The sequence below is a fragment of the Antrostomus carolinensis genome, unplaced genomic scaffold, assembly GCF_000700745.2.
Source record: "Antrostomus carolinensis isolate BGI_N321 unplaced genomic scaffold, ASM70074v2 scaffold34925, whole genome shotgun sequence".
NCBI classification, from domain to species: domain Eukaryota; kingdom Metazoa; phylum Chordata; class Aves; order Caprimulgiformes; family Caprimulgidae; genus Antrostomus; species Antrostomus carolinensis.
The window spans coordinates 74,661-84,720 of NW_010316393.1; the positions used below are offsets into that span (position 1 = coordinate 74,661).

A 10,060-nucleotide genomic window follows, 5' to 3' on the forward strand; every position below is an offset into this window, starting at 1 on the left:
CAACTAATTTTGAAACTTACTTGTCTAAGGTCTACCCAAATGAATAGGCTGCTGCTGAATTTCTAATTTCCTGCTATATATTTGATGGGGAAATTAAGGTAAATGTCTTTAAAATATGACAGGGGACGACTGGGAGCAAAGCAAAATGAGAAGCGTCCTTCGCTACAGCGGTTCATTAGCACGTATGCCTGGGCAGAGTATGAAGATGAACATTCTGAAACAAAGTGAGTTCAAGAGCAGCCTCCTTTGAGGCGTGTGTGCAGGATTGCTTGGTTTGTTGTTAATGAACTCAACTGTCCACCACCTGGTCAGGGCTATAACATAAAGCTGTTGTGAGCTCTGGCAAATTGAGTGCTTGATAGAAAAGCTGTGTAACTGTTGATGCTTCCTTACAGAAATGAGCAGTCAGAATCACCTGCTGAAGTACAAGAAGAACCATCAAGGAAGGAAAGTATCTCTGAAAAAGGAAAATGTTCATCAAAATGGAACCTAGAATCAGCGTAAGTTTTCTCACCTCATTATCGGGTACAACAGTGGGTGGTGGACAGGGGAAGAGGAAGCAAAGCGGTAGCCTTAGTTGGGTTGTTAATGATGACTCCTTAAACAAACCAATGGAGAATGAGTAATGTCAGGTGCCAGAGACTCGTCCCATTACTAATCCAAAATGGTGAGGTGAAGAGGAGCCTCATGAGCTATGATCCCACCTCTCTTGGTTACTGTGGGACAGCTGTTACAGCTAGGCTGCTAAGTCAGGCTAACACCTACTCTTGTAAAAATGATCAAGGATTTGAGGCCCAAGCAAAACTTAACAGCAGCTTTGGCACATGCTGAGACACAAGTGGTTCTCAAGATTAAGTCCAAGCTATTCCAGCTAATTTCTCAGAATATCTCAAGTCAAGGAAGAGACTGCTGTCCTAAACAAGGATCCCTTGGATGCTCTTGCCTTACAGGAAAGGAGGTCTGCTATCACAGCAGAGAAACTGTTTATCCCATATAAATACCCTCTCCTGTGAGCATTCCTGATCCAGGGGGAGACAAGACAATTATGCTAGTGTGTAAAAGTGAGAGGACAGCAAGAACAATTTTTTTCCTATTGTTTGATAAAGGGTGGAGGTACCTAATGTCATGAGGTCTAGGATTTGGATAGTCGCTGAGGGTAAGACTAACATAACCCTAACCTCCAGGAAGGCACCAAAGCCCTAGAAAACGACAAAAATTAAGGCCAGGACTTTCAGTGCTTTCTACAAGCAAGATTTCTTAATGATCTGCAAGGCAGCTTTTGTGAATCCCCTTCAGAAACAGTGTGTGGTATAGGGAGCATGGGTGGACTTACGAGTTGGGGCAGTCACCTCAACAGCTTATCGAGAACTTGCCTACTGATGTCTGCATTTTAAACCCAGGACATAAGCTACCACTGTATGTAGCTCCCAATACAGTAACAGCCTCGTCACTTAATAGCTAGGGATCTGTATGTTTGTTTGTGGGGTCTGGTTTACTTTAGAGTTGAGGTGGAGAAGTGGGGTGGGAAGGGGGCTTACAAGTTTTGAAGAAAAACTGAACCACTCTGACTTACTTTTCTGTTGCAGATGCAATTTAGTGTCATCATGGGCATCCCATTTCAAGACTTCCTTTTCCAACGCTAACAAAACTCTCTGGGTTTCTGTTTCCATCCTGGTGCTGCTTGCTGCTCTTACAAGCTTTCTCACTGGGCTGTCTCTTCAAAGACCAGCAGAAGCAGCACCTGTCGGGACTGGGGACTCCTGGACTTCACTACAGCAATTGCTGTGGCCGTACACAGGACTTCAACACAACGGACCACCCCCAGTATAACAAAGGTTCTGACTTTTGTAATTATACTTCCAAGTTCTGGGTGACAGTATGAGAAGCTGAGATAGGGTATTTAAGGTTACATATTTGGGTTTGTTTGGTTGGGTTGTGGGTGTTTTTTGGGGAGATGATTATAAATATATTTTCTTTTCTTTTTTTTTTTTTTAAAAGCATGACTTTAGATTGAAAAATACCCTTCCCCCTGCATTTTGACAAAAGTGATCGTCACAGGTACCTAAAAGGATCTCATTTCCTTTCAGGAAAATAGTAATTTTGAATACAGCTAACAATAAATATGACTAAGTGGTCTAGCCACAAAAGACTAAAGAACTTGTTTTGCTGTAACAAAAATGGAAAGTTTGCACGGTAGTCATTGCAACTGTTCCAATGACTTGAATTGAAAAGGATTCAAGACTTGAAATGTAACTTTATTGAAAGTTTTTGATAATAAAGTTTTAAAGCAAAGCATGCAGTATTTAAGAGTATGTTAAAACTCCTGTTGCAAGGAGCAGCTGATATACAACATCAATAAATAGGAAATTAGCTGTTTCCACTTTAGCAATTGCTTCTTTGCTGGCAAAGTCTTTAAGCATATGGTAGATTGTGGAGTGGAACTCAGAATCTTCTTCCAGCTCTTCTGAAAAAGCTTCACTAGTTTCAGTGATCTTGAGCTTTTGTGCTTTCTGACCATTAAACATGTAAAGTGACCAGTCTTTGTCTTTGAGAGAATCTGCTTTAAGATGCTCACTTACCTATTGCAGGGGCGAAAAAAAAAAAGTGCTGACAGAGTATAAATTCTAGTATTAAATTCTAGTATCCTTATGAGTGTAAGACAAACAAAAACCAAGGTGCTGCTCTGAACTCCTAAAACAACATTAGTTCTCTGTGCCAAAGAGACTGTACCAGGTACTGCACCAACACCAAAATCTTCCATCTAGTTTCCCTCTGTAAAATGCAAGGGATGGCTGCTCCTAATTTCTTGCTGCTCGTGACACTTGCTGAGAGAGTAGCTGGGTACAACAGGCATCATTAGTTTTAGTTCTTGCTCCTGGGATTAAGGATTGGGGTAAATCTTTGTATTTATGTCATGTGTGTTTAATGCAAGAGAGTGGGAGAGCTTCTCAAGATTTCAGCAACGACAACTGGGAGTATTTTTCTGTCTGGGAGGAGTTTTAACCATATTTGGTTTTAGTTCACATATGGAAACAAATCAATGCTTAAGTTGTTACCTTTTAAAGTAGGGAACAAATGAAACCCCTTCTGGACAAGAAGGAATGTCCAGACATTAATTATTAAACTTGCAGCTCGGATTGCTATTCAGCTCTAGAGACTGCTACTATGAAAATCAGCATCCAGCTACATCATCCCAGCCTTGGCTCAAGTCTCTACCTTATGCATCCTCGCACATTAGAGATCTCAAACTCTTGTTCATCACAAATGCACGAGCTGTGAAGCAGTGGAGAAGCAGACTGAAGTTTTACTGAACACCGCTAAAGCAGTCAACACTCAATCTAGGAGTGTAGGCAGGGGTTGAAGACAACGTTTGACACGTGTAACACAGACATTAACTGTTTCTCTCTCTTCAACTGCAACACAGTTCTGTGCTGGTTTTCTCTAGAATTTTAGTCTAGATCCACAAACCTTGAACACTACTTGCTCTGGCCCTGCTTCTAGATTCCACTTGCTCCAAGCAAAAGCAAAAGCAGATGCAACCAGTGCCATCTGTTGATAGGCCCCGACTTCTACTAGGGGATCCTGTAATGCAAAAGTACAAGTTACAAAAGCTATGTACCATTCACTCTCATTCCCTGTGTTATGCAGATATAAGAAAAGGCTTGCTTTGACCAGAATCCACCTGTCAGCTTGCCACCTGATTCTGCACAACAGGTCTTTGTACAAGTAAATGTTACCTATGTGAAAAATAGGTTGAAAAAACTCCAGGAAAACCAAACACTCTTGTACTCACCTTCTTGTTCACAGAGACGTACTTGTGAGCAAACTCCCCTGGGAAAATATTCACACCCGCTTTTTTCAAAACTGTTCTTAAGTCAAGTGGACTTGTCCATTTTCCTGTCATGTGGGAAAGCACATCCTTCTCTTCCACCACTACTGAAGACAACATACACTGATTACCCTGTTGCACAAACCAGTGAGAAGCAACTTAATAGTCATGAAAGCTATTTTCTGCTTCAGACATCAGATGGTAACAGCTTCTTTGCTGTGCTGGATACTCCATCCATTATCTACCAAACAGGGCAGAGCGAGATACAAATTCCTCTTGTGGAAGCATCCCAAGTTCTTAATAAAGGACATTGTAATAATTCTATATATTTTTTAAAATATGCAGCTGTTTTATAAAAAAAAAAAGTATTGACAGTACCTTAATTTGTATCTGAACTGTCACAAAGCCTGTCGTGATTACAAACAGTGCTTCATCCCTGCCAGTAGGTCGTAACTCCCACGCCTGGTAAGGCATGTTGAGGTGAGCATCCTGGAGAAGTGCTATTGTATGAAAGGCACCCAGGGCAAAGGTGATGCTCCTTTCCTGTGTCTCGTATTTTATGTTGCTGATGCCATCAGTTCTCCACTGTTGGCCTGAACAAAAGGATGCAAAAAATCCAAAGATGTACAGGTAAAGCTTCTGCTTGTGAATTAGTTAATAAAAACATCCTTGGTTAACTAATATTCACAGTTAAGATAAAATATTAGGCAAAAACTATAGATAATTCATTTAAGGTAAAGACTTCCCTCATTTTAATTGTTTTTAAGTAGGAGATTGGGCTAATTTTGACAGGAAAGCTCCTCCTTAATCTCAAAAGAAATATAAATACTAATGTAACTTTTTTTTTACTTGCAGTACAGCAGTCCACAAGCTCATTGTCAACAGTAACTTCGAACCATTCTTAATGGGTTCTACTCTTTTTCACAAATGTGGAGTCAGAGGTGTATTGTGCTTTTTTAATAACTGGAATATTTGGGTTTTAATATTTAGTTTTCATATTTTAACTTAATACATGTGGTTAGGAGCTAATTTGGCTCAAAGGAGACTTTACATGGCTTCACACTAGTTACACTTGATTTGTGGTATATGTTTCTACTACTGTCCATTAAATGGTGTGCATTTTTTCCAGTCATATTAAAAGGCTACAGTAAAAAGCCTCCAAGGGCAGCCCATTATTAGATGTGATGCAGAATCAAAACACAACAACAACAACAACAAAATTAACGTTGAAGTCCCCAGATTATTTCTGGGCTCTGAATTGGTTCTTATCTTTACAGCTGGATTCTGGAAATACTCAAACCCAGGTATAAATTCCATTTTATGTTCTAAGTTGTTACCTGTAGGATCCCATCGGGCAACCACAGGATCCTGAAAATAGACCACGCTGTCAGGAAGCCCAAGGGTTATCTGTATCAGTGTGAGTGGGGCACCTTCAGCCTCCTCTGGGGGATATGGGTACGCCTCCAATCCAGCATCCAGTAACTTTGGCCAGGTGGGAAAAGGACAGAAAATACTTCTATTAGAACATGCAGTAGCAGCTAATCACCCCCAGAGTTTCTTAACACACTAATTTATTAGTATTAATAGTTTTATTATTTTTAGTAATTATTTTGGGTTTTCTATTATTTTATTTATATGCATTAGTTTTACTAATTAGTAAAACAGTAGTAGTAATTGTTTGCTACTATCGCACATTTCCAACTACAACGCTGAAGAAAGTAGAAGGGTAAGTACCAAAAGGCCTTTGAACTCTTCACATGCTGTTTGTGGCACCCATCGGGCAGTGCCACATAGTCATTTTTTAAGATTCACAGTCTCCAACAAAATGAAGAGCACCTGAGTGGCAAAAGCGGGTGTAATTCCACTTTATCCACACAGGGTCAAGGGGAATGAAAGTAGACACATGCAACTGGTAATGCAGGTCTGTGTGCTCAGCTGGGAACAAAGATCCCATGCCTCCCATCTGCCCCCACTCCTGCTCTCTTAGTTTGCATGGGAATTTCATTTATCAAAGGTTTTCTGTTTCACTAAAAACTGTGATGGAGGTTAATGCTGCATCAGGCTCCATGAGTGCACTGGGTATAGTCCTCAAATCTCTTGCAGAGCCTGGACCTGGATTGGCAGTAATTTTGTTACCACCCTTCGTCAAGTCAAGTCTGTCTTTCATATATGAAAAAACTAAGCACTTCTCTCTTTGCTTTTACTTAGCCTAAGAGCATTTTTCCAGTACAACTCTCTGTGGTAGCCACGCTGGTGAGCAGTGACTGAGCACACACCTCTCTCAGTGCAGGCTGATCTGTTTCCTACAACTGCTCCAAAACTTGTCTGAGCGTAATTGAAAAATGATTTGAAAACTTGGTCCTTTAGTTTGCTGCTCAAGGGGTGACACACCTCAGGTACAGCTCTTCAGGGGTGAGGGTGTGTTCCTTGCATGGGGTGTAATCTCCTTCCTCCCTCCCTCACTCACTCACCTCCACTATACTCCAGTCCTGGATTTGCTTGGCCCGCGGTGGAAGCTGCAGTGCATCGATATGGTACACACCACCCACCGGTACAAACCGCTGCAAATCAACAACGTTTCCATCAGGTGTTGCTGCTCCTTTTTCATTCATCTCTTCCTGGATCAGTGGGTCCTGAACTGAAAAACAGCCAAACAACATGAGTTAACTTAGTGCTTAAAACTGAGACACTTAAATTTCCCACTTCTACTATTTTTCCCCTTGAAGTGCTTTATACTCTGCAGCATTCCAGCACCATCTACTGGTCCTCCCCAGATCTTTTAACAATTCATTGAAATGTGGGGGAAGACAGACAGCTGGACAATAAAAAGCACTTCTTGTTTTGGCACTGAGTTTTTTAATTGATACCTCTCTGCTCTAACTTTGTAGTCAATTCGAAATGCTTGATGTAGGAATAAGGTTTTACTGACAAAATGAGTCTCATCATCACTGATCACAGAGGAATTTCACAAGTATACAACACAGTACATTTTGGATGGGTTTGGCAAGGTCGTATTGGCATGAAAAGAAATGAGGCAAATAAAAAGGTATAAGGCAACAAGGTCACGAGACAATTGATATTTACGAAGTGCAAGAGCGAAACATTGTGAGATAAAATTTTCAGATAACAAAGATAATTCATATTTTTATATGCATAGTTCTGTATCTATTATATGTATGAATTTAAGTTTTAATTAATTGAAAAGTATTATTAAAAGGCATAAATGCCATAGAAAAAAATGACAAGGACTATTTTATTAAAAAAAAAATCGCATAAAACATTGCACCAGATGTTACAGAAGGAGAACAGGAGTTACTGTTGACAGGGATCAAGAAAAAAGCATTCAATAATATAAAACCACCTGCTTTTAGGAAGTGACACACTCGTACAAACCAACAAATATTCACATAATCTGTCTTCAAGTTTTTTAAAAGCAAGTGAAAGTGTTGTTAATTTTATTTTATAGTGTCAGCTTTAGTTGCTTTATACAGAAGTTTTATTCTACTGCCTTCACACAGCAACATCATGTCCTTTTGCAGATACTCCAAGCAAAAACTTCACAGGAAGCAAGAACCATTTTACTACCAGCCACAGTGGCAGCTTGCACCTTAACTTGCTCTTTAAAATAATAATACAAAAATATGTAAGTCTCTTCTAAGCAAAACTATTCATTCCCTCAAGCCAAATTAAGTTCTTAACACTGGTACAATGAAGTGCAATCCAGAGAAGAACTGGCTGTAGTTCTCGCTGTTTTCTCTCTTGCTGCTTTCCTGGTTTTCCTCACTTTGACCTGGCTGCCTGTTTTCACCAAATTTGTAGTAACCGAGAACCCTTTCAAGCATTATTCTAAAAGGGGTTGGATGGGTTTGCAGGTCATCAGCATGCCAGCAAAAGCACAGTTTCATAAGCTCTCTCTCCTTTTTAAAGCAGGTAAACAAACTTGAAGACATTCGGGTATAATTGGTTCACTTCTGTGCACAAAAATTACACCTAATACTGCGACAGGGATTTTCAAAGCCTTTCCAAAATAAAATAGCAAATTCCTCTAGATGCAGCCCACGTCCCTTATATTCTCTTGAAAATCACCTGGTTTGGGTGGCCTTCAGGGTCATGTCTGACAATTGGTTGCTTGGACTGTGCTCAGCAGAAAGTGTTGTGTGGTGGTTTTTTTACAAGGAAAAGGCCGTACAGCTCAGCTAAATCACGCTGAACAGTTTGCAGTTGTTTTGTTTAAGACAGCACTACAAGAAAACTCACTCTTATTAAACCAAAAGACACCACAACACTGAAGAAATTTGAAACTCATGTGGGACAGATAGATAAACAGTTTTAGTTCCTGGAACTGGGCTCTCTTTTAGCAGGGTGTACCCACGTCTCTCACCCTAAGCACACGTTTCATTAATACTCCGTCAGACCTACACTACCGGCCTGCCTACGTTATACACATCTGAATAATTTTCTTCTGAGGAAGTCAATCTCATCAGACACCCTGGCAGATTCATAAAGGCTGTGTGTTTCACCTATAAACAAACATATGCATAATAACAGACAAATGTATGTAAACATAATAAGTAATAACTAAATTAATTAAAATAAGTGTGGGGACAAATTCCATCTTCCTATCTATCCTATATGCTCCCTGCATTTAGCAATCATTAATAGAAATGTCAACATAACTCAAGTGTTATCAAAACATCAATATATTTAAAAACTTTATTCCATTCCCATAGAGATCTCGATCTTAATGCTTCCCTATATAAAATAAAATATGTAGAATATGTACTTTTGTAACGATGCACATAATAACTGACCAAATACCTTGTGATGGCATGTCCAGGATTTCTGATTTCTTCTCAATTTCCTCCTCGGTCTCATTTATATCAGCTCTGGTATTGCTGTTTTCTTGAACTGAGACAGCACTCTATAAAAAGCAAAAGACATTTTTTCATTAGTGAGAGACAGACACAACAAAGCAGAGGGTATCACCTCCTTTAAGGAGGAGAAAGAGTCCAGGCCCACGCCTCCAGCAACACTTGCTACAAAAACCAGTCTTGCTACAGCGTCAAGGGTTTAGGAGGAATCATTTCTACCTAGCTAGAAAAAAACCAGTTTTAATTAAAAGAACTCTCCAACTTTGGAACCAGATATAGAAATACAGATAAACATAAAATAACTACTTCATTTCCACAGCAAATTCCATCTCGAGCTCCCCAAGTACCATGCAAGCCCTTAACTTTTTTAGCAGTACATGCACTCAAAAATTATGTTTATGGTGACTTTACTGCTGGAAGAGCAACACAAAGAAAACTTAAGCCAATACTGAAATTCTGCCAGAACCCCCACCTGCAGTCAGCCTGTGCCTTGCCCATGATATTTATCCCCTTTCTCACACTGTTTTCTATTTTCAAAGTATTACCCTAGATTTCCAGCCAAATTTCCAACCCAGATACAAACTGATCCCGGTCACAGCGGGCTCCTCTGGAAGCACAGCAGCAGGCAAACCGCAGTTCAGTGTATGAGCCATCCCTCTGGAGGCACCGACACCCCTGTGCGCTGAGCCTGCCAGTGCATGGGAGGAACACACATCTGACACAGGACAGAAGGTGAGGGGAAAGAAGTGTTTACGCACATAAATGCGGGGGAGCTCAAGGAAGAGCCAGACAGGAGAGACTAGAGTAGCTGAGAGCAGGGGTGTCTTCAGAGGGAACAGGAAAATTCACAAAACTGGACTGAGAGTAAGACCTGGAAAAGAAAAAGAGAAGGAATGAAATTAGGAGCTTGAAGGAAGTCTGAAAAACAAAGATGAAAACTGACAAAAGACAAGATTTGTGATGCAAAAAAGGAAAAAGGAACCATGCAAATTGGGATTTCAGGCACTGATTCACTGCAAGGTGTCAGGGGCTGAAAAAGGCAAAGATCGTTGCTCCAAATGTATGAAGGTGGCATAAAACATGATGGTGTAGAGTTACTTGTGCAGAAATTTTAGATAGAGAATCTGAGCCATTTATCTGCAGGTCACAGGTGATACTGAAAGTGAAAAACCCAAACTCAGTAACAAGAATACAAAACCAAACAACCCCCCCCAGCCCCCAAAGCCAAAATACTCCATGGAGGAGCAATGATGGAGGGAATCCTGCAGCCAGAAACAGTACTGGGAAATCCTGCTAGTGGCAACAGCTTCAGTGCACAGACACGGAGCGACCATCTAACTGCACAGCCACCATCTGCTGA

General features: G+C 40.5%; 2 protein-coding genes across 2 annotated transcripts in view; one reads left to right on the plus strand and one right to left on the minus strand.

Annotated features, from left to right (window-relative positions):
* Positions 1-1,830, plus strand: part of IRAG2 (inositol 1,4,5-triphosphate receptor associated 2) — a 39,858-nt gene extending 38,028 nt beyond the window's left edge. The window contains exons 37-39 of the mRNA XM_029085037.1: positions 123-224; positions 396-500; positions 1,587-1,830. Of these exons, the coding sequence (XP_028940870.1) occupies positions 123-224; positions 396-500; positions 1,587-1,830 (451 nt within the window). The remainder of the gene's footprint in view (positions 1-122; positions 225-395; positions 501-1,586) is intronic.
* Positions 1,831-2,303: 473 nt separating this feature from the next.
* DNAI7 (dynein axonemal intermediate chain 7) overlaps positions 2,304-10,060 on the minus strand; it is a gene marked incomplete at its 5' end in the record, with an annotated part of 19,637 nt that continues 11,880 nt past the window's right edge. The window contains 8 exons of the mRNA XM_029085036.1: positions 2,304-2,579; positions 3,469-3,582; positions 3,794-3,961; positions 4,208-4,422; positions 5,167-5,311; positions 6,301-6,467; positions 8,648-8,750; positions 8,816-8,818. Of these exons, the coding sequence (XP_028940869.1) occupies positions 2,304-2,579; positions 3,469-3,582; positions 3,794-3,961; positions 4,208-4,422; positions 5,167-5,311; positions 6,301-6,467; positions 8,648-8,750; positions 8,816-8,818 (1,191 nt within the window). The remainder of the gene's footprint in view (positions 2,580-3,468; positions 3,583-3,793; positions 3,962-4,207; positions 4,423-5,166; positions 5,312-6,300; positions 6,468-8,647; positions 8,751-8,815; positions 8,819-10,060) is intronic.